This window comes from Populus trichocarpa, chromosome 3 (genome assembly GCF_000002775.5).
Source record: "Populus trichocarpa isolate Nisqually-1 chromosome 3, P.trichocarpa_v4.1, whole genome shotgun sequence".
Taxonomy (NCBI): Eukaryota; Viridiplantae; Streptophyta; class Magnoliopsida; order Malpighiales; family Salicaceae; genus Populus; species Populus trichocarpa.
This window is the reverse complement of record NC_037287.2, coordinates 6870665-6894684: the sequence shown is the minus strand read 5'-3', so window position 1 is coordinate 6894684 and position 24020 is coordinate 6870665. Positions and strand designations below refer to the sequence as shown.

Here is a 24020-nt window from a genome sequence, read left to right as displayed (position 1 = left end):
GGTCAGCTTAGTTAAAGGTGATGCTATGGTGGAGAATCCTTCAATAAACCTTCGGTAATATCCAGCAAGACCCAAGAAACTCCGGATTTCTGTCACGTTGGTAGGCCTTTCCCATTTTAACACGGCCTCAACCTTTCTTGGATCTACAAATATTCCTTCTGCGGATATTACATGGCCCAAAAATACAACTTCCTTGAGCCAGAACTCACACTTATCCAGCTTTGCATATAATTGATTTTCCCTTAAAGTCTGTAGCACAACCCTTAGATGTTGTTCATGCTCCAAGTGAGAGTTTGAATACACCAAAATATCATCAATAAATACAACCACATATTGGTCCAGGTAAGGCTGAAACACCCGATTCATCAAGTCCATAAACATGGCCGGAGCATTGGTTAACCCAAAAGGCATCACCGAAAACTCGTAATGCCCATAACGGGTTCGGAAGGCAGTCTTTTGTATGTCTTGTTCCTTGATTCTCAACTGGTGATATCCAGATCTCAGATCTATCTTAGAAAATACCCTAGCACCCTTCAACTAATCAAACAAGTCATCTATTCGTGGGAGTGGGTACCTGTTCTTCACCGTCACTTTATTCAATTGACGATAATCAATACACAAACGAAGGGTGCCATCCTTCTTCTTTACAAACAATACCGGAGCTCCCCAGGGTGAGATACTAGGCCGGATGAAGCCTTTATCTAACAATTCCTGAAGCTGGACCTTCAGTTCCGCCAATTCCATAGGTGCCATCCTATAAGGAGACTGGGCTATAGGAGAAACTCCTGGAATAGTTTCTATGGAAACTTCAATTTCTCTAACTGGAGGTAATCCAGGCAACTCTTCTGGGAATACATCTTGAAACTCCCTCACAACAGGAATACTAGCCAAATCTATGCTACCCTTCTCCAGCTCTCTTACATGGGCTAACCAAGCAGAACAACCTTTTCTCAGTAATTTTCTAGCCACCAAGACTGAGATTACACAACTTGGAATTACTTTTCTTTTCCCTTTAAACACTACTCTTTTATCACCTATTCCTTGGATTGTCACCGTCTTGGTGAAACAATCCACTTGTGCCTTATGTTTACTTAACCAATCCATGCCCAGAATCACATCAAAATCATATAAGTCCAACGGCATAAGATCTGCCCTCAACTCTAATCCTCCAATATATAGTTTTACCCCTCTATAAATATCATCAATATGTATATTCTCCCCTAAAGGTGTACTAACCGTCACCCCTACACCCAAGTTACTAGATAACACATGCAAGTTATTCACAATTCTATAAGATACAAAAGAATGACTAGCTCCAGGATCAATTAAAGCATAAACTTGCATTGTATCTAACTGTAAAGTACCTGCCACCACATCAGGTACAGCTCCCACATCCTCGTAGGTCATATGATATACCCGACCCTGAGTCCTCCCCTCCTGATTTCTGGGCCTCCCACGAGTAGCACTCGTCCCTGACTGGGTAGGCCTGATAGGACGATTGACTGTCACCGATTGCTGTTGGCTCTGAACCTCAATCCTTTGACCATGGACTCCCTCGGTAGTTCTACGAGGACAATCCTTCTTCCGGTGACTCGTTTCCCCACAATAGTAACAACCTCTTCCTACATGCGGGCACTCTTTTCCATCGATGCCCCTCACTTCTACAAATATAACATCTCCCCGGCATCGCAGAACAATCTCCCGGGTGTCGCTGCTCACACCATTGACAAAACGGATATACTGGTCCCTTTTGCTCTGTAGACCCTTCAGCAGTTTTGACTCCCTGTCTAGACTGTCCTCCCCAAGCTCCTCTTCCACTGACTTGTCTAGATCCTCCTAAGCTCCCTCCTGGGGTGAAACTCCTACCCCTTCTCTGGAACTGTCCTGATGATGGCCCGCTCTTCCCCTTCTTTGGGAGAGGAGGTCTCCCAGTTATAAACTCAAAATCTCTCCTCTTAGCTCCCATTGCCTGACTCTGCTCGACCATTGGCTTCGGGGTATCCTTTATTACCCTCTCCATATCCTGAGCAGCACGTACCAATTCCCGTACCGACTGAAACTGCATGGCTATCAATATCATCCTCAATTCCCGCCTCAGTCCATCACGGAACCTCTCTACCCTGTGGCGCTCTGTGGGAAGGTAACTGGAGGCAAAAGCTGCTAAATCCTGAAATCTCCTTTCATACTCCAGCACTGTCAAATCTCCCTTCTTCAATTCCAAAAACTCCTGTTCTTTCTCCCTCTTATGCTCCCAAGAATAGTACCTCTCCTCAAACTCTTCACGAAAATCCCTCCATCTCAATACTTCCCCTGATCTCCTTTCTCTAATGGTCTCCCACCAAGAGTGGGCACTTTCAACCAATAGCTGAGTCACACAATCCACATGTAGCTCCTCTGGCACCTACATCTGATTTATAACTCTTTCCACTTTCCTCAGCCAATGCCCAGCAACCTCAGCATCCTCTTCGCCCTAGTAAGTCATACAACCCATCTCTCTCATACCCTTCACCCATTGCACTATGGTGACTATTTCCCCTGATCTAGGAGTCGTATTGGAGGCCCCCGCTACCATTCCTGCTGCCACAGCTCTCACTATATGTTCCATAAAAGCAGGATCCGAAAATAGGTTTGATTCAGCTACCGGTGCCATTGGTGGAGGTATATTATCTCCCCCCTGTCTGTCTGATCCCTCGGGCATGGATACATCTGCCTGACGGAACGATGAATCATCTCGAAGTCTCACTGACTCGCCCCCTTCTGAGTACACTGATGCTGCAGGTATATGAGAGGAGGTGTCTGCCAAGGGATCCCAGTCTGGATCACTTTCATTACGAATACTCTGGCCACTTCCCCGAACTGGGGATGGATCAGTCCTGGCTCCTTGCCTTGTTCTCACCATCCTGAAACACATTCCAAAACCATATAATCATTCCTATCCCCGGAATAGCAACCTAAGCTCTGATACCAAAAGTAACATCCCCCATTTCTGGGATAAAACAACAATCTTATGTCAATAGAAAAACAGAGTAGTTAATTTTTTTTTTTTGTATATACGTATTCATGGTCTTCGTATTAACATCTACCGGAATTTCGACGGAGTCCCCCCTATACCGGAAGGTCCCAAGTTACCGACATGTAACCTGTTTACACTTCTAACAGTTCGCATCTCATAACTTAATTCCCGACCCAATCATCCTGGGTTTCAATTCCACAATTATACTCACACCTATCAACCATAATATTTATGATATGCATTATATAACAAAAATATCATTATGGATGGATAATTTAAATAAATATAGATATATAGACATGAAATATGGTTATATAAACTACAACGTTAAATTCATCCCATCAAGTTTAAACATTTATTATACAATTTAAGTTATACAAACATTTTCATGTTTACAAAATACAAGGGTATACTCCCTAGAACCTAGATTTCAAAAAGGGAACATAAGCTAGGATCTACTCCTGTCGTGCATGCGATGATCCTGAAACAAAATACATATTATTGCAAGGTGAATATCACAATAAATATAACAATATGAATATCTAATAATTTCAACAGGGTAACATGCATTCATATTTCATTTACTTCTCCCTTCTAGTTTTTTTTTATTATTAAAATCTCTTCTTTATTCAAACTATTAATAACTGTTCCCTCTGCCACTATCAACCTTCATTCCAGACCTTATAAGATCAACGTGATTACTTTTGCTTATCACATTACCGATACCAATTTCACTGGTATCGTCATCACCACCCCATAGGAGTCGATATAAGACGATCCCTTTACCCGGGATCCTAACATACACTAAATGTATGCTGGCCAATACATGGTGATCCCCTTACCCGGGATCCTAACATACATTGAATGTATGTTAGCCAATACGTGGAGATCCCCTTACCCGGGATCCTAACATACACTAAATGTATGCTAGTCCATTCGTGACGATCCCCTTACTCGGGATCCTAACATACACTAAATGTATGCTAGCCAATACAGGGTGATCCCCTTACCCGGGATCCTAACATACACTCAATGTATGCTAGACAATACATGGTGATCCCCTTACCCGGGATCCTAACATACACTCAATGTATGCTAGTTTATGCCTCAAATCACACTTCTCATATTTTCTTTGTCAGTGATAATTTCATCACTTGGCAATTCACATAACAACTTTTCACCTTGAATACACATACATTCAGTAATTCACATTTCACATCAAAAATATATTAAATCATGGAATTTAACTAGAAAGCATAGGTGTGAATCACCTACCTGCAATAGAAGCTCTACTCGTGCTCCCCTGCTGCTGCTGTTGCACCACGTCTGTGGTCCCTCCTGCAAATCACAGGTTTATCTCATAAATTTTCCTCACTCAAGGATATGTTTTATAATAATCATATCAACAACTAATAAATCTTTCTTTCATGCATTTCTTAATACTTTATGTTTTTCTCATTTCACTCATCATTACTGTCGTTCTTTGTCCAATCCTAGTTATCATTCCTTTCTTTATATTTGGACTATCACTGTCCAACTGTTACTGTCTCGTTTTTGAACTGTTACTGTCTGACCTCTCCTCAGATTTTTAACTATATCTGGAGTTATAGAACTCTGATTCAAGCGAAATTTGTGGCGTTGGAAAGGTAAGACATGAGGCTACAAGTTCTATGTTTTGATAAGAACCCAGTTCTGCCTCTAAGATAGTCAAAATCGCTCATTAACAAACACTTGGACTGTTACTGTGCAACTGCTACTGTCCATTTTTGAACTGTTACTATCTGACCTCTCCTCAGATTTTTAACTATATCTGGAGTTATAGAACTCTGATTCAAGAAAAATTTATGGTGTTGGAAAGGTAAGATATGAGGCTACAAGTTCTATGTTTTGGGAAGAACCCAGTTCTGCCTCTAAGATAGTCAAAATCACTCATTAACAAACACTTGGACTGTTACTGTCCAACTGTTACTGTCCATTTTTGAACTGTTACTGTCTGACCTCTCCTCAGATTTTTAACTATATTTGGAGTTATAGAACTCCGATTCAAGCGAAATTTATGGCGTTGGAAAGGTAAGACATGAGGCTACAAGTTCTATGTTTTGGGAAGAACCCAGTTCTGCCTCGAAGATAGTCAAAATCTCTCATTAACAAACACTTGGACTGTTACTGTCCAACTATTACTGTCCATTTTTGAACTGTTACTGTCTTACTTTTGAACCGTTACTGTCTAGACATTGAACTGTTACTGCCTAGACATTGAACTGTTATTGTCTTGTTTTTAAACCGTTACTGTCTAGACATTGAACTGTTACTGTCCAACTGTTACTGTCTAGACATCGAACTGTTACTGTCTTGTTTTTGAACTGTTACTGTCTGACCTCTCCTCATATTTTTAACTATATCTGGAGTTATAGAACTCCGATTCAAGCGAAATTTGTGGCGTTGGAAAGGTAAGACATGAGACTACAAGTTCTATGTTTTGAGGAGAACCCATTTTTGCCTCTAAAATAGTCAAAATCGCTCATCAATGAACCAGACCTACTACCCTATAGGGTCTGTCATGACCCAGTCTCGGTTGGTGACCCATAACTGGAGTTCTATGACTCCAAATTAAGCAAGACCAATTTCATTAGTTAGTAAACATCCAAAACTACAATTTCTATTAAGGAACTTGATCTTAATTCCTTCATTCTCCTACCCAAAATCTCTTTGAAGGTCAAGAGACGAAACTGTCCAGATTCATCACCTTTCCATTTACACACAACACACGAAGTTCTTTACTTTAACAACTCTTACCTTTTCTTTTTTCCTCAATTCAAGTCTAAGAACTCAATATATAAATTTACATCCAGGCATCAATTCATAATCGACTTGAAATGACTCATAAGACCAGGTTTATAATATCTTACCTGGTGCGAATCAAGGCTTCGATCCCTCCTTTTCTTTCTAATGACAGCCGACCCTCCCCTCTTCTCTTCTTGTTCAATTTTTTTCTTGTTAATCCCTTTCCCACCAGGGTTTATTTTACCTATAACCCTCAATCTGGGATGGGTTCTTGAAATTTTGGTGTTTCTCTCTTGATTTGTAAAAAAAATAGATATAAAACTCCCTCTTCTTTTTTTCTTTACGTAGCTGTAGATCTGTTTTTGGTGAGAATAGGAGTATTTATGCTCTATAATTATTCTTATTTGCATTCAGGCCCCATTTTCTTTAAGTGTATTCGTTCTTGCCCCCACTTCTTTTTAGTTTAGTTTATTTTCTTTAATTTAATCCAGCCTTGGTTTTTTCTCGGGATTTACAACTAATCCTTCAGTTCCTGATGGAAGTGTTAACACCGGTGCAGTAGTGAGTCTTTTTTTGAGTTCTTGGAAGCTTTCTTCGCATTCCTGAGTCCATTCCCACTTTGTCTCTTTTCGAGTCAACCGAGTCATGGGAATAGCTATGGTAGAAAATCCCTCAATAAATCTTCGATAGTACCCTGCTAATCCAAGGAAACTATGAATTTCAGTGATATTGGTAGGTCTTTCCCATTTCAATACTGCTTCAACTTTTCTAGGATCCACCGATATTCCTTCAGCCGATATAATACGTCCTAGAAAAATCACTTCCTTTAGCCAGAATTCACACTTGCTAAGTTTGGCATATAGTCGATGCTCCCTTAAGGTCATCAATACCTGCCTCAGATGTTGTTCATGCTCCAAATATGACTTTGAATAAACTAAAATGTCGTCTATGAATACCACCACAAACTTGTCTAAGTATGGTCGGAAGACCCTGTTCATCAAATCCATGAACACAGCCGGTGCATTTGTTAGCCCAAACGGCATTACTAAGAACTCGTAATGTTCATACCGAGTTCTGAATGCGGTTTTTGCTACATCTAGTTCCTTAATCCTCAACTGATAGTGTCCCGACCTCAGATCTATTTTCGAAAACACTCTTGCCCCCTTTAGCTGATCAAACAAATCATCTATCCGCGGGAGCGGATATTTGTTCTTTATTGTTACTCTGTTCAACTGCCTATAATATATACAAAGCCGAAGGGTCCCGTCCTTTTTCTTCACAAATAGCACAGGAGCTCCCCAGGGTAAATTACTCGGACGAATAAACCCTTTATTTAGTAATTCCTGTAGTTGGATCTTCAGTTCGGCCAACTCGGCTGGCGCCATCCTATACGGTGATTGGGCTATCGGAGACGTAACAGGCAGTACATCAATAGTGACCTCCACTTCTCTCTCCGGGGGGATTCCCGGCAGTTCATCCGGAAATACTTCACGAAATTCCCTTACTATTGGAACATTTGACACTTGAATATCTCCCATTTTGGTCTCTAAGACATAGGCAAGGTAAGCCTCACACCCCTTTTTTATCATTTTCCTAGCGGCCATAGCTGAGATAATACAGTTTGGGATGACATTTCTCTCCCCCCTAAACACTATCTTCTTACCATCGGGCCCTTGAAGAGTTACTGTTTTTGTGAAACAGTCCATTTAAGCTTTATTCATACTTAGCCAGTCCATTCCCAAGATGACATCAAAATCATGTAATTCTAGTGGTAATAAATCTACTTTTAATTCACAACCACCTATATTAATCTGGACCCCCTTATACATATGATCAACATTCACAATTTCATTTAATGGAGTGCTTATAATAAACCCATTTTCTATTCTACAAGGATTTTTCCCTAATCCCCCCACAAGTTTATTTGCAACAAATGAGTGTGTGGCACCCGAATCAAACAATACATGAACTGACAGAGAATTTAACTGCAATGTACCTGCCACTACGTCAGAAGCGACCCTGGTCTCCTCCTGGGTCATATAATATACTTTGCCTTGGGTTAGGCCCCCCCGTATTCTGTCACCCTGGGCATGAGTTCGGCTCCTACTGCCGCTGGCCCCTGACAAACCTGTCTAGCTGGTCTATTCACGGTAGCGGACTGCTGCTGACTCTGAGCTTGATGCTGATTTTGGGTGATTTTAGTCCTACGGGGGCAATCTCTTCGGAAGTGCCCTTGACCTCCGCAATAATAACAGCCTCGGCCTAAGTGCAGGCAATCCCTCCACATATGCTCCCCTCGGCATATATAACACCGCCCTGGTGTTGCAGAACAGTCCCCTGGATGTCTTTGCCCACAGTGAACACACAAGGGATAAGTGATCGTTCTCTGCTCTGACACTCCTTTAGAAAAATTACCCCTAAGATTTGGCTGTCCTCCTGTCGACCCCACCTCAGTAGTCTGAACTGATGCAACTGATGTACCTCCCACCTTTTTAAACTGACTGTACTGTCCTTTCCCTTTTTTTGAGAAAGGGGGTCTGTTATGGGTGTACTCTGTATCCTTTCGTTTACCTAAACCATGCTAGCCTTGTTGGCCCTCTTTCATACAAGCTTCCAGGGCCTCTGCTGCTTCAACAAGATCTCTAGTGGTCTCGAACTTAAATGCAATCAACCCTTGTCTCAACTCTTGCCGCAATCCATCCCTCAACCTTTCCACCCTATGTTGCTCACCAGGGACATAATGCGAGGCAAACATGGAGAGGTCATGAAACCTCCTCTCATAATTCAGTACTGACATGTCTCCTTGCCTTAGGGCCAGAAACTCCTGTTCCTTAATTTTCCAATGATAGGAGGAGTAAAACTGATGTTCAAACTGCATTTTAAACTCAGCCCAAGTCCAGGATCCTACGGGTCTCCTCGATCTCACTGTATCCCACCAGGACCGTGCCCTATCAGAAAGCAAATGAGCGGCACAGTTCACTCGCAAGCCCTCTATTACCTGCATCTGATCCAGAGTATCCTCAATTGTGCGAAGCCATCTTCCTGCTATCTCAGCGTCTGGTTCACCTAAAAAAGGCTCGCACCCAAGTTCTCTCATGCTTTTTACAATCCGCACTAATGTGACCACATTATCAGCTTTTGTCGTAGCTGCTGGAGCTGCTTGTACTGCCGGAGCTACTGGGATTGTCGGGGCCGAGGCACCAGGCATTGCCTCAATCACTGCTTTCACTATCTGAGCTATGAACAAAGGGTCGACATGTAGTGTAGGGACCGCTGCAGGTGCTGGAGTCGTAGCTGGAGGCACGACTTCCTGTCTTTGCTGGTCTGAACCCTCGAGTTGTAACCCCTCAGTCTGTCTCAAGTCGGTGTCACGAATAAGTCCAGTCGACTCTCCTAGTCTTGACTGCTGAGGCTCTAGGGGCATATGAGAGGCAGTATCCTCCAATGGATCCTCTCATTGTCTCTCCTCAAACCCTTCTCCAATCATTGTACCCTTCCTTGTGCAAACCATCCTGGTACAAGTTAAAAATTTATTAAACCCTCTTTTTTTTTGTTTTCCATTCCTGAACCCAAGCCAGGGCTCTGATACCAACTGTAACAATCTCAAATTGTAAACTCAAAATATATGATATATATTCGTAGCTATAATTTTTTTTATATATATATATACAATTTTCCTGAAATTTCGGCAGAGTTTCCTTTGTATTCTTTAGATACCAAGTTATCGACTCAATCATTTCTCAACCTGTAACATCAATCGCAATATTCGTCCCATTATTTGGACTTCAAAAAAACTCAAGCATATTTCAATATCTCAATTCTATTTTTCTATAGAACACTATAATAAAACTAATAAATTCTTAACATGCATCATCTCTTTTTTTTTTTTAGTATTTGTGCTCAAATATATACACAACCAACCATAATTCAACTTAATAATAATAACAACATTATAAATTACATCATACATAAGATAATAAGTTAAACATTACATTTTTAGATATGGAAGTATATTACAACAAAATATTAGTTCTTCCCATTACATTAATCACATAACAAAATTATTTATCCAAGCATCTACTTTCCAGATCGAGGGTGCAATGTACCTAAAAACATTATCGCATAAAACATGATTAAAACAATTGCACATTTCAATAAGTAATTGATTAAGGACTAATTATTCATATACATTAAAGTGACTTTCATATCATAGAATAAATTGTCTTATTTTCTTTAGAAGTTTCTAATTTCATAAATTCTCTTCTAGACATAGGGATACAACTACTAAAATAAAAATATCAAGAGTGTCTCCCACAAACTAGCATATTTAACTTCAAAGTTTTACAATTAATCTATTTTACATCAAGTGACTATCCCATTAATTTGTAAATTAATTTTCTTAACATGGCCATGCAATCAAACATAAATTCCAGTAATCAGGAAATGATCTTCAAGGCTTGTCCATTCAACAGAACATTATTTCCAGTAAATGTCCATTCACCAAGGCATTATTTCCAATAACCAGGAAATAATTTTCAAGGCTTGCCCATTCACCAGGGCATTATTTCCAGTAACCAGGAAATAATTTTTCAAGGCTTGCCCATTCACCAGGGTATTATTTCCAGTAACCAGCACTAGAATTTACAATCTATAAAAATTCATTCTACAATAATAATAATAATAAATATAAACTAATTAATTAATCCAAGGTGTTGAACACCTACCTGGTGTCTGTGCGCGTGAAGATGTCCCTTGTTGCTGATTAGGTCATGCGGCCTCCTCTGTACCAACAAAAATTACTTTGTCATTGTTCATTCATTCGAACCGGTAAAAATTCTAATACCCATTACATATTTTTTGATTAAATCCAACACCCTTAATTAAGTTTAATTGACTTTTAATTCAAGGAGGACAAAACCCTCCTTTATGAAACATTTACTTATTTTTTTTTCCACAAAAGTCCCTATACAATTTAATCTATCAACATCAATTGTCTTCAATTTGGTAAGATTCCTCAATAATATTATTTAAACTTCATTCTCTAATTTTTCTTCTTCATTTAGCCAAAAACTCCTCAATAATATCATTTAAACTTCATTCTCTAATTTTTCTTCTCTATTTAGCCAAAAACAACCTAGGGAAGGAAGTGAAGATTTTTCTTTTCTCTTTGAAAAATTCTTACTTCATTCATATAACAACACTTATAAACCTTCATCTTCCCATATCTTCCAAACAATTGTATTTAACCTCAATTCCCCCAAATTATTCCTCTTTTGGCCAAATATTCAATTAAAATGAGGAAAAATAATTTTTGTTTCTTTTACTTAAAATTAAACACTTACCCAATCATAATTCATGCTTTCTAACATGGTTCAAACATAATTTGCATTATTCCTATAAATTATAACATAAATCCACAATTTCACATAATCATAATTTTGCATAATCCTTCATCAAACATAAAATTAAAGGAATTAATCATTTGGAGCATGTTATTTACCTCACTTTGATAAGGATTTAAGGAAAGAATGCAAGAAAATCAAGTTTTCTTCTTCTCCCTCTTCAAACCCTAGCTTGAAATCCTTCCTTCAATGCATTCACCACCTTAAAATCAACCCCCTCTTTATGTTTAATTAAGTTACTCACTCTAATTACTCACTTTAATTAGTGAAATCAATGAGCATTTAAGTAGAAAAATCACACAATTCTTCCCCCTCTCTTTGTTTGAAGCTCACGGCTAAAAGAGAAAAAAATGGAGCATTTATAGTCTAACTTTTACTTATTTACACATTGGCCCTCATTTCTTCTCATTTCTATTTTTGCCACTCAACTCTTCTTTTTACTTAATTCTCACCTTAACATCTTATATTTTATTCTATTGTATCCAATTACAATACTTTGAATCCTTTTATTTAATCTATTCGGTACTTTATTTATTTTACTCAGATTATAATTTAGCGGGTTTTCACACTCTTGGCCCTCCATAATTTAATGATTGATCAACCAAACATCCTAATTTAAAGGAACATTATTAACAAAACATTAAAGGGTGGCTAAATTGAGCCACACCTACAAAATTTATTAGAATAGTATTTTATGTTTTGAGTTTTGTTTTTCAATTTCACCCTCCACCAATCCAATTTTTTTTTTGTAAAAATTGTATTCTTTAATATTAGGTTGTTTTAGAAATTAAGCTTGGCAAAAAAAAATTATTTCCTTTATGTTCTGTTATATATCTATCTTATGAATTTAGTTTTTTTTCTCAATTTCAACCTTCAATATTAGATATATTAGAAATGAGATTTTGTTTTTTTTATTGCTTTATATGAATATATCTCAATCTTATAACTCAGATTGAAATTTTAACGGGTTAACCCGAGTTGACTTGAGTCATTTTTTTGGGCTATTTTTCTAATTGATTTTGTTTTTTTATTTCATCAGGTTGGCTCTATTCATATTTTGGGTTCTTTTTTAATTGAATATTTTTAAAATTGAGCTTAATAATTTTCTTCAATTTGTTTTCTATAGAGTTATCATGATTCCATAACCTGAGTCATGATTTGGTAGATTAACCTGGGTTAACTTGATTTATTTTTTGGGTTATTTTTTAATTGAACATATTTTTTTTTTTATTTCAACTTCCAACAACTCAATCTTGTTCTTTTTATTTAGTTTTTTTTTATTTCATCCTTCAATATTAGATTATTCAGGAATTGGACTTCGTAATTTTTTCTTTTTTTATGTAAAATTACCCTGAACTCATGGATTTAGTTTTTTTTTTTCTCTCAATTTCAACCTTCAACATTGTATATGTTAGAAATTGAGCGTTGTCATTTTTTTATTTGATTTTTATAAAGTTATTTTGGTCATATAACTCAGGTCGCAAGTTTAATAAGTTAGCCCATGTTGACTTGTTTTTGTTTTTATCTTTTTTTTAATTTATTTTTTTTATTTCATCATTCAATATTAAGTTGGTTGTAAATTGAACTTCATAAATTTTTTTATATTTACTTTTCATTGGATTATCCTAATCTCATTACTCGATTTATTATTAGTTTGACAAGTTAATTCAGGTAAGAAAAATTAATTTAATATATTTTTTTTAATTTCATCCTTCAATATTATATTGATTAAGAATTCACTTTCATAATTTATTTTGATTTGTTTTTTATAAAATTATTAAAATGTCATAGTTAAGGTTAAAAATTTAACAGATTAAATTGGATCAAACTAATATATCATTATATTGATGTTTTTTTTTTAAATATAGCTCAATATTGAATTTATGATTAATTTTTTATTATTATTATAAAACGAGTTAGAAATATTTGGATATCTTTTTACAAAAAAAAAAAAAAAAATTGATCTAAACCACATCACAACATGGTCCAATAATCTAATTTATTCCTGAATTCACACAAAGTCGTTTATGTGCATATAAATACCAAACTTCTTTGAATATATATATAAAAAAATACAATTATCTTGATGCAAAACAAACCCAACTGGCATTTTGCTTTAGAGATGGCAAACTTGATTCAAGCTAGCATAGCATAGATGATCATGAATACATATATTTTAAGAAAACAAGAAAGGAATCAAGAAGAAAGATCAAAAATATAAATCACTGTCACCGTCCCCAAACCATTATTTCGCAGCAAAATCATTAATGCTAGTTTATGGCCAGATGCAAGCCCAAACCAAAAAACAGCATTCTCAAACCACAATCTTGAGACGGGATCTACAGGCCCTGATCAAGGAGGTAATCACCCAACCTCTCAACTATCATGTTACACTGTCCTGGAGTCAATGGCTCATCATAAATACCAAAAATAAGAGCTTGGGCGGTTTTCTTCACAGTGATGCCACCAGAACCCTGAAAAATGCATGACGCAACAACGTTGAGATGTGAAAGATGAAGTTACTTCCCCTGATCATAGCACATGTTTAATAACATTCAAGAATTTCAATCCAATTTGTCCTTACAAATTGGTGTCTGCAAGCCACAGCTAAACCAGATTAGGTCAGCCTTCAATATTTCTAGAATTTTGAATAAAGACTGGGAAAATACGACCAAAGTAGTGAGGACTTGCATAGGTAGTCAAAAAAGTAAATTCTATTAGATTTAGTATTTATTCATTCAAGGGGTTGGAGTAATGAATTTCAAGACAATGAGTTAACGGAGGGAAAGTTCTTAACATCATCAATAGCAGAAAAGCATTACGAACAGTCTTTATGGAACGAATCCTTGAGTTAAGAAAATGGAAAGTGAAAAGATCAAACCCTATAAGCACATTAATCATGATAAAGCAACAAGCATAAACTTAAAGATTTGTACGAATTATTTTAAGCATTAAATACGATTAAAGATTCAAAGTAGAAGGCCTTTATCTTGGGACACCAGCATTACCCTCTTTGTCATGTGTTACACAATAACATTCCACAACTTAAAGCATCCTCGTAGAGTTGACACCAAACCATGTCATCCATTAAATGACTACACAATTGTCACTACTTTAAATGGCTAAATCTAAGCAACAATATGAATCATGCTAAATCACGGCAAGTATGAAAGAAAAAATAATATCAATTACTGAATTATCTCATGGTGAATGAGAACCTAGCATTAGAAATGAGAAATAATGTCGTACCTTCTTTCCACGAATCACAGCTCCAGGCTCTCCCTGGATCACCATGTACTTTGTGCCACCAATGTGCAACCCAGTTGGGGCTAGAGATCCAGGTTCATCAAAATCTTTCATGATGGCAGAAATCTCCTCAGGCTTATACTATAAACAACCAGTGATAAATCTTTAGGTCAATGACACATGAAACAGGAAAAGAAAACTGACGATACCACTCCAACTTATCAACTAGTTGAAACCATATCCAGCAAGAAAAGGGCATTCGACAACAGAAGAAATAGTGACAATAAATTCAAAAGAATAGCACAATCGAAACTCCGTATTCACATTACAAACAATGGTTAAAGAATTAATAAAATGATAACAAAATGTTTTTTGCAGGTCCAATCGCACACCATTAAATACAAGCTCAGAAAAATCATAGAAAAGAGAGAGAGAGAGAGAGAGACACCACATAGCATATCAGCTAACATTCTCACTGCATGGAAATGTTCATACACAACAAATCAGAACAAAGATTCAAATCATCCTTTTAAGAATGACATGAAAAGCAAAACCAGGTCGACAATCCATTTAACTCTGACAACGCGCATCCACTTACAATATATACATTATTATCATAAACCATTTCCTACAGGTAATGGGGCGCTTTTCATATCCTTAAAAGTCAGAGCCAATCACAAACTGATGGCCAAATGCAGCATTTTACAAAAAAAAAAAATCCATCTTTAAACAATTAACCGATTTAGTTCTCTCGAATCAAGAAAACCAAGAACATAGAAAGAAAGGTTAATAATAATATTGAATGACAACAAAAGCATCACATTTCAATAGTTGATTGCAATTTGCAACAAAAAAGGATTAAAAAAAAACTAAACTAAATCTCTCAAAAATTTAAAACTAGAAAAAGCCAGATCCTTAAATAATCCATCATTCCTAGTTAAATCAAACACAACAACCAATGAACGAGAAACAAAGGAAGGAAATAATTGTGATTAAATAAGAGTAATGAATCAGATCCGATAAAATCTCAATCTAAATTATATTGAGACAGACAACACAATTTAACAAAACAAAACAGATCAAGAAAAGACCACCTGAGGGAAAGTGGCGCTCTGAGCCCACACACTGCCATCTTGGCCGATGATGGCGGCAGCCGTCAGATGGTTACCCTCGATGTCGCACATCAGGTGATCATCAACGTATGTTTGCCACGACATTTTCGATCAACAAATAACTACCGTTGATTTCTTCTTTCTTTTGTTTTTCCTTCCGAATTTTTCTCCCTTATGTTTTAGCTTCTCTTCTATTTTGGAAGTTTTTGGTTCAAAGAAGGGAGGTATTTATAGTGCTTTCAAAGCGAGACAAGGAAAGAGAGTATAATTAGTGGGCCCCAAATCAAGGGTGTGATTGCTTTTGTGGTGACTTGCTTTCTCATTGAATCTCCTCCCTACATTTCTACATGATTCAATGAGTGCCATTCACGTTCTCCTCCTTCTCACTCGCTTTTTTTTTTTAATTATTATTTCTTTTATGGAAAACTCGCACCATATGAAGACACGTGGTGGTATATTCTTCACCAGCCAGTTCATAACTCCACGTGGCAACTTCCAGGTCTAGTAAAATATCTGGTTGCATATAAAAGAAAATTACAGATGTGAGAATGTTCTCCGATGGAGGGGGGCGGCATTATCATCCGTCTTTGATACCATTACACTCCTCTCTCTCTCCCCGTGTGTGTGTGTCACTGATTTGATGTGTAGAAAAAAAAGAGGCAGCTGTGACCTGCGCTGCCGCTTAAACTGTGCTATTTTGAGAAATACTTTTCCCCAATGTGGAAAAAAACTCGTAAAAACACAAATATTTTGGCAGCGGTGAGTCTGACTCTGACCACCCAGCCTTCCTTTCCTCCAGGCCACCTTTTTTTTGTGACTAAAATTGTGACATGTCAAAGGGTGAAAAGCTCAGGCAGGTATTGTCAGATTGCATCACCTTATTTGCGGTGTCATATGCTTTTCAGCTAATTTAATTTATGATCCTGATCGAGTCAACATGATTTCCAAGGATTACTCGGTCCATGACTAAGTTTAGAATGGAATAAAAACACATCACAACGTAACTCAAACAAATCCTGAATATATATTATGTCACAAGGTTGAACAGAGCTTTCTCCTTTGGATGCTTGAAACCACACCAAAATTCATATGCTCAGAAGTCTCGTGTCTCAAGCAATCTTGATTCTCATGTAAATAAAATGAAGAATCAAATATCCATTTCCTTGAGCTCACATAATTTTCTGCAGCATCTTTCAATCAAGAAAATATTGCATAATAGTCAATATTACAAAAAGGGAATTACCAAAAAGCAGCACTTGCTGTATGTCTATGGAGCCTGAAAATTCCCAAGTGCACTTGACAACGACCAGTGCAAATACGATCCAGTTTGCTAAACTTGCAAACTGCTTAACAGAGAAAGACACATCAATGTTCTCGGCAAGGCAACTAATATACAGCCTCATCTGCAAGATTACAAAGTATTAGCATCTGCCAAGAAAAAAAAGAAGAAAAAGTTGTGTACCATCAACAGAAGTGGGTGAAACTATTCAAGTTTGAGAAAAGGTGCATACCAGCATTGTCATCCTCCATGTTATAATCGTCTTCATCATCATCAAAATCAATGTTCTGCGAGATCATAGAGTGGATAACAGTTTGTTAAAACATTTACTTGCCAACATATAAGTTTATCATGAAGCCTTTTAAGAATGCACAAGTTAGGAGTGTATAGTGTCACATACAAAAACATTAGCCCCTCTAACAAACATCAAGAAGCTTTTTACTGATGCACAAGCCTATTTGAACTGATCTCTTACATTATTTCATATTAAACTAGAATCCACACAGAATCGTAATATTTCCCATCTCATAATATATGCTCAACTTAAGATAGCTAATGAGTGAACTTTAGTTGTACAAATTAGCAACTTAAATATTATATTTTTCAACAAAATTTCTCATAGTGCTACTTAATTGGAGTTCCTGCAGGCAACTGGGAGGTTGCAAATGTCCAACCAACGGCACGCTACATCTGCTCCAATTAAACAAATTCATTAAAGATGCTAGAGCGCTGTCTACACATAAAACAAGGCCACCTATTTGTAGAAGCTGATTCAAAAACTAAACTCTCAAACTTTTCCAATGTTATGTTATTTTTTCAAAAGAGATGCAACACATATGTTATGTTATTTTCCAATCATTAAAAAACTAGCTGGAGACTCCCTTATTATGAGCCACATATAGCGATTATCCATTTAAATTCTTTAGATCATGCAATCATTTAACTTGACAATCATGGAGACAGTCTTCGTTAGAGAGTCCATCTCAATGGAATTAATTTACAGGCCGGAATGGAATACCTTCCATAAAAAAATCTTGTTCAAACGGAGTCTCAATTTTCCTAGTACCATTTACATCTATTTCTTGACCATTCTTGGTGATGGCATAATAAGTTGCCTATATGGCATAGAAATGAGATGTTATTATATCATGGGGATAGCTGAGGCTGACAAAGAATGCTACAATCCTGAATCATCAAAGCTACTCAAGAGCAAGAAAAAAGCTGATGCAAAATCAATAGATATACACAGGACCCTGTGTTTGCTGAGGGAACCTGATTATAATCTCCATCATCATATTCATCATCAGGTTCTTCTAGTTCTTCATCTTCATCTTCCTCGTCTTCGTCTTCTTTCTTTTCCATTTGAACCTTTTCAGCTTGGCCCTAAATGCATGAAAGGATCACCAACTGACCAACAAATTACCACATAAAGGCAAACAATGGCATGTGGTATAAAAACTTCTGATTTTAACTCAAAAAACGAAGGAGAATTAAACAAGAAAAAAACTTAATTCTATAGGGGCTTCATGTAAATTGTCAGAAGTATTAGTTGCAGTCACTTTTGACCAAATAGTGTAGGTAGCAGGTTGGCAGATGATTGAAGGTTTTTACCTCATACATCAATTCACGCTTCTCATAATCATCCAACTTCCTCAAGTCTGTAACACAAGCATCTAAATCAATTTGAATAAAGATTTGAAGAACAAAAGCATCTCAAACATATCTAACTTCAGCAGGTCTATCATACAAACATCTAAATCAGTTTAAATAGATACTCAACAACTCTTCTAGCTGTACGAAGTGCTGAGTGTGGGTAATTCTAAAGAACAGATGTCACTCACTGACAAGGTAGCAAATCATAAATTACCCAATCAGATTGTGTAAAGCATAGGCAACCCATCAAAATCACTAGCCAAGGAAAAATATTTCTTCAAATTATGACGACCAGCAGGTGTGATCAAAATTAATAATTTATATTTAGTTGTTTATATCATTCATTAGAATTCCTAAATATATAAAATCAAGCTCAAACAACTCATAAAGCCAAGAAAACCCAACTTCAGCCACAAACAAATTAAATAGTGGGTGACATGTTTTCTTCTCAATAAACAATTATTTCAAAGCTTGTATGAAATAATAGGATGACTGTATAATTGTGGTGCAACTTAATATTATCCATCTCCTGACTATGGTTGAATAAAATCCAAGGACCAAGAAAGTTTTCCAAAATTGTAACGCTTTACATGTTTGGCTATCCTTCCATGAATCATCTTCAACGGCACTGCTGTCTACTTGACAGCTTGTAGATATATCATAAATGCATATTGTCAAGGAATCTAGTGGATCATAAATAAGAAACAAGAACAATCCGAGTGCTTCAAAAGAAGCTGTCTGCATAACAGCTAACAAGGTCCAGATATATGTGAAACAGAGAAAAATATGAAATACAGTTTGTATGAGAATAAAAGAATAGCCAACTATGCCTTATTCCCCAATCTAAAGAATTATCTGTCAATATTAGATCCAGTATATATCTAATATAAGTGAGATAGACAATAATGTTTCTCAAAAAAAACAAAACCCACAATACTGATGTCAATTTCACTTATTGTAGCTACCGTAGAAATGAGCCTCCCAACCGATCCCCCAGGAGGGCGGCCTTATCTGCATGAGGGATCAGATCCTCTATCCATCTTTCTAATAGATTTATAAGCATGCCTTGAGTGCATGAGATGAATTTAGACTTTGCAGTTTTTCTCATTTGGAAAGGGAGTTTAGATTAAGGCCACATCCACGAACAACTATGAGAGTAAATAAAGTAAGACCAAATCACATCTCACCTGCTGTCCACTTCACTTTTTTGTTTGGCCGCTTCCTATTTAAACCTGATTATCGTTGCATAAAGAACCTCTTAGCATGATTAGAAGCACCATTGAACAGAGAGGGGAAAACTTATAAACATGCATAATACACGCATTGCTCTCATATTTTGTAATTTCAGATTGCAAACCTCCAATCAGTTCTTTAGGAAAATTTTTTGACGTGAGCTGTAAGAATTGGTCGAGTGAATCACGTTCTGATGTGATCCTTGGCTTCCCCCTGTCTGAAAATCTTTCTATGTCCATGCTCTGGATCTCTGATATCACATTCAGAGGAAATGAAAATTTGTAAAGCATCATAGATTAGGCCACTTAATGTCTTGGAACATTGTTGGCAGAAAAACACCGCCCAGTTGGTGTGCACAAGGTAGAGGACTAAAATTATGACTACATTGCTAAATACTCTCTAATAAAAGTGACGCATAAAGTTAAACATTCTTGTCTGAAATATACAACAATTAAGATTAAACACTTGAGGTTGGACCAGCAAGAAGTTTTTTTTTTTCCTAATTTCATACAAATGTGAAGCTGTGGATCTTAATTTTAAAAGTACAATATTCATTAATACTAGGCACATTGTCCTCTAACTGGGTTTGAAGATAAGCTTTTCAGCACAACATATTTGAAATATTTTCAATATGCTATGCAGGTAGAGGCTTGATGCTAATTGATTTTTTAAGAGTTTGTCCCTAAACTATTAGCCAGTCAGCTACCCAAAAAAAATAATAGTTCATGAACTTGATTGATCAATCTCAATATACCACAACCGTGATACTTCCAGGGAAAAACTGCCAAGAGATCAATGATAATGGGAAAGAACTAAAGAAAAAAAGGTAATATGATGGTGTCAAAGATGTAAGAAATTGAACAGTGTCCAAAGTATTTAGCTAAATCAGGTTCTTGTTTGATATCCTAACCTTTTTGCGTATAGTAATGATAATAGTGAATCAAGAAACCAGAAGTAATTTTAGCTTCCAATTTTAAGACATGTGATCTGTTCTCATAATCGAAATTGGTTATAAGAAATATGTAAGGAATTAATTCATTCAACAAGAAAAGGGGAGAGGAATTTGAGTCCCAAATGTTCTTTGCAAACTACACTGGTTTTACAAACCAGTGCTATCAACCACTCAGCAACCTCTCAGGAATAAATGTGTGTGTGTGTGTATTTCTTCTTCTTCTGCCTAATTGAAGTTCGAACATTTGAAAGAAAGGAGAAAAAATAAAACTCCATCTGTACCGACTAAAAGGTAAACCATACACAATTTACAGCAAATACGCAACAAAAGAAGTGAATGAGAATAATAACACATCAGTAATATCTTGTCCAAACCCATATCCTCAAGCAAAAAGGAAAAATCTCTTATTTCTATGATTGACCTACTTATTTGGGAAACAAGATACTAAAAAAGTGGTCTAAGAGTTCCATGCTTACCCTTTGAAACAATCTCCTCAAGATAACAAGGAGAGGATTTGAAATAGTTTGTCAACCTTGAATTCCAAACAACTAATGCCCTTTCCTCCTTCACATTTTTGGGATCAGGTAATTCAATTTCCTGGAATAGCAAAATTTTCTTTTTCAGGGAAAACAACATAAAGAAAGACATCCCATTACATTTCTCTATCGAATAATAGCAATCGATGCATTTTGCATTGAAACTACAAACATTGGAAAACAGAAACACAAGATAGATGCCTTACAAACCAAAACATAAACAGTACAAGGATATTTTTTAAGAGAAAAATTGCAATATTCACAAAAGATAAGTTCATTTCGTCTCCGTAGAAACACACCAACTCAACCATCATCTACTTCAAGAAACTCTGAATCATATGAATGATTTTTTTTTCCCGAATGAACTTCTAAGAAAAGTTTTAACCCGGCAAAAATGAACCCAGTACTTCCAAGTTCCTCTTTGGCCTGTCTTTCGTCTATTTAACAAATTCCATAAAAGAATCATTGCAACCATAGTTCGAAAGTTCACAAGTTTCAAAACCCATAAATTAAAAAAGAAATTACATAATTCAAACTAAACCGACTAAGTTTAAACTGCAAAATTATATCAAAAGAATTACTAGCAAAGAATAAATAACAAAAAAATAAAAATAAAGAGAAGACTGACATACAGGAAATAAATCAAAGGGCTCTTGCCTTGCATAGCTAAAACCACCACCGCCTCCAAATCGTCCTCTCCCTCTCCCTCTATAAGCCATCTCTGCACTTCACTATAGCTTTGTTTCCGAGAAGAAAGCGGTTAAAACTATTTCTAGTTGCTACACTAGAAAAGGAAATGACATGAGAAGTGCAGCAGGGTGGCTTGGCTGATCAGCCGCTCGCTCCCATCCACATTGTTATTGATTAATTATTAACAACAAAAACTAAAAAAATTTAGGTTTTTTTTTTTTTTTTTTTTGAGACCCTTTGTTAACTCTTAAAACTTAAAAGTGTGGTTTGTATTTCAAAGTTATTTTACCTTAGAAAAAAAAAAAAAAACCTATCTTCCATTCAAACATATTCTACTTTACCGCTTATTGTAAAATATTATTTATTAAAATAATATTTTTTAAAATTTTTTCATTAAATTTTTTTTAAAATAAATTTTATTTTTTAATATTAAATTTATTTTTTATTGAATTGTTCTATTCTCATTTTAACTTGGCTCAATATTTTTTTAATTGATTTTTTTTAATTAATATTTTTTTAATTTTATCATTTAATATTAGATTTATTTTTTATTAGATTATTTCACTCTCGTGACATGAGTTATCGATTTGACGGATTAACCTAGTTGACTCTAGTTTTCTTTTTCTTTTTCATAATAGATTTTTCTCCCTGATTTCATCCTTTAATATTAGGTTGATTGGAAATTAGACTTCATAATTTGTTTTGTTATTCTTTCTAATAGGTTATCCTAACGTCCCGACCCGAGAATTTTGTTTAACAGGTTAACCCGAGTTGACTCGAGTAGTTTTTTTGTGTTTTTTTAATTAATTTTTTTTCCAAATTTATAATTCAATATTGAGTTGGTTGGGAATTGAGTTTTATAATTTATTTTGATTTAATTTTTATGGGGTTATTCTAATCTCATGACCAAAGTCACAGGTTTTGGAATGTTAACCCATGTTAAATCAAGTTGTTCTTTTTTTTTTTTATCTATGAGGTTATTTCAGTCTCATAACCCTAGTCATATGTCCTTTAATATTGGATTTCATTTTTATTATGTTGTCTCAATCTCATAATCCTCGTTGTGAGTTTGACGAGTTAGCTTAATTGACTCTTTTTATTATTATTAATTAATTTTTTTTTCAATTTCATCATTTAATACTGTGTTTGATTGGGAATTAGGTTTCATGATTTGTTGTGATTTGCTTTTTATTATGTTACTCTAACATCATAACCTAGATTGACTCAAGTTGTTTTTTGTGTTATTTTTTTAATTGATTTTTTTTTCAAATTTCATCATTCAACATTGGATCCGACAAGGTCAATTGGGAATTAAGCTTCGTAATTATTTCATTTTCTTAATATGGATTATCTCGGTCTTATTACTAGAATAACAAGTTTGGCAAGTTAACCTTAGTTAAATCAAGTTATTTTTTTCTTTTCTATGAGATTATCTTGATCTCATGACCTGGATCATAGGTTTGGCGAATTGAATCAGGTTGTCCTGTTATGTTCTTTTTTCATCACATCCTTCAATATTGGGCTGATTGATAATTGAGCTTCATAATTTGTTTCGATTTGCTTTCTATAGGGTTATCTCGATCTTATGATCTGAGTTGTTGGTTTGATAGGTTAACTCGAGTTGTTTTTTATTTTTTTAATTCATTTATTTTTTTCATTCCATCCTTCAACATTGAGTTGATTAAGAATTGAGCTTCATAATTTATTTTGATTTGTTTTCTACTGAGTTATCATGATCTTATAACTCAGGTCATGGATTTGACATGCTAACCTGAGTTGACCAAGTCAATCCAATATGTTGTCAGTCAAACTTACTAGTCATTCGAGTTGCTTTTGGTTTAATTTTTTATTTTTTCCACCATAAAAAAAATATTATCAATGTCTAAACAGTCTTTTATACATTTTAAATTTTTTTTATTCGACTCGTAGTATAGCACATGTCAATGATCTAGTTTTAACATAAATAGCTAGAAAGTAATATCTCTCTAAAAAAAATACTCTTATAATGAGTCATAAATATTTTATTATTATTTTTTATTATCATTCAAAATATATATTATATGAATATTTAAGTTTATGTTATTTCATGTTGTTAATTGCTTTTAAATTATGTTAAAGAA

At 35.6% G+C, this 24020-nt stretch overlaps 2 protein-coding genes and 1 long non-coding RNA gene across 4 annotated transcripts; 1 reads left to right on the top strand and 2 right to left on the bottom strand.

The window, feature by feature from the left end:
• Nucleotides 1–13223: 13223 nt before the first annotated feature.
• Nucleotides 13224–15778, bottom strand: LOC7483551 (profilin-4). Its single transcript, XM_002304189.4, has 3 exons — nt 15540–15778; nt 14449–14586; nt 13224–13673 (listed from the first exon to the last, which is right to left on the bottom strand). The coding sequence occupies exons 1-3, from the start codon at nt 15660–15662 to the stop codon at nt 13539–13541; spliced, it is 396 nt and encodes a 131-aa protein (XP_002304225.1). The 5' UTR covers nt 15663–15778; the 3' UTR covers nt 13224–13538.
• A 780-nt stretch (nt 15779–16558) lies between these two features.
• LOC7483552 (uncharacterized) lies at nt 16559–22113 on the bottom strand. Of its 2 annotated transcripts, none has more exons than XM_052451813.1 (8): nt 21843–22113; nt 21151–21289; nt 19847–19972; nt 19677–19721; nt 18448–18494; nt 18109–18219; nt 17069–17123; nt 16559–16960 (listed from the first exon to the last, which is right to left on the bottom strand). In XM_052451813.1, the coding sequence occupies exons 1-8, from the start codon at nt 21927–21929 to the stop codon at nt 16944–16946; spliced, it is 627 nt and encodes a 208-aa protein (XP_052307773.1). In that variant the 5' UTR covers nt 21930–22113; the 3' UTR covers nt 16559–16943. The 2 variants fall into 2 exon arrangements, with proteins under 2 accessions (XP_052307773.1, XP_052307774.1); XM_052451814.1 differs by having other exon boundaries at nt 21151–21271; nt 21843–22112.
• On the top strand, nt 16917–17731 carry LOC127905146 (uncharacterized). The gene is made up of 2 exons (XR_008058898.1): nt 16917–17060; nt 17484–17731. It is a non-coding gene; the product is annotated as an uncharacterized LOC127905146 (long non-coding RNA).
• Nucleotides 22114–24020: the final 1907 nt, after the last annotated feature.

Excerpts from the sequence above, each read along its gene's own strand:
- LOC7483552 (XM_052451813.1), bottom strand. The coding sequence starts at position 21,929 with ATGGCTTATAGAGGGAGAGGGAGAGGACGATTTGGAGGCGGTGGTGGT. Across the intron at positions 19,722-19,846 it reads TCCTAAAGAACTGATTGGAG|GTTTAAATAGGAAGCGGCCA; the intron begins GTTTGCAATCTG and ends AACGATAATCAG. Across the intron at positions 18,220-18,447 it reads AGCGTGAATTGATGTATGAG|GGCCAAGCTGAAAAGGTTCA; the intron begins GTAAAAACCTTC and ends TCATGCATTTAG.
- LOC7483551 (XM_002304189.4), bottom strand. The coding sequence starts at position 15,662 with ATGTCGTGGCAAACATACGTTGATGATCACCTGATGTGCGACATCGAG. Across the intron at positions 14,587-15,539 it reads AGAGCGCCACTTTCCCTCAG|TATAAGCCTGAGGAGATTTC; the intron begins GTGGTCTTTTCT and ends GGTTGTTTATAG. Across the intron at positions 13,674-14,448 it reads CTGTGATTCGTGGAAAGAAG|GGTTCTGGTGGCATCACTGT; the intron begins GTACGACATTAT and ends TGCATTTTTCAG.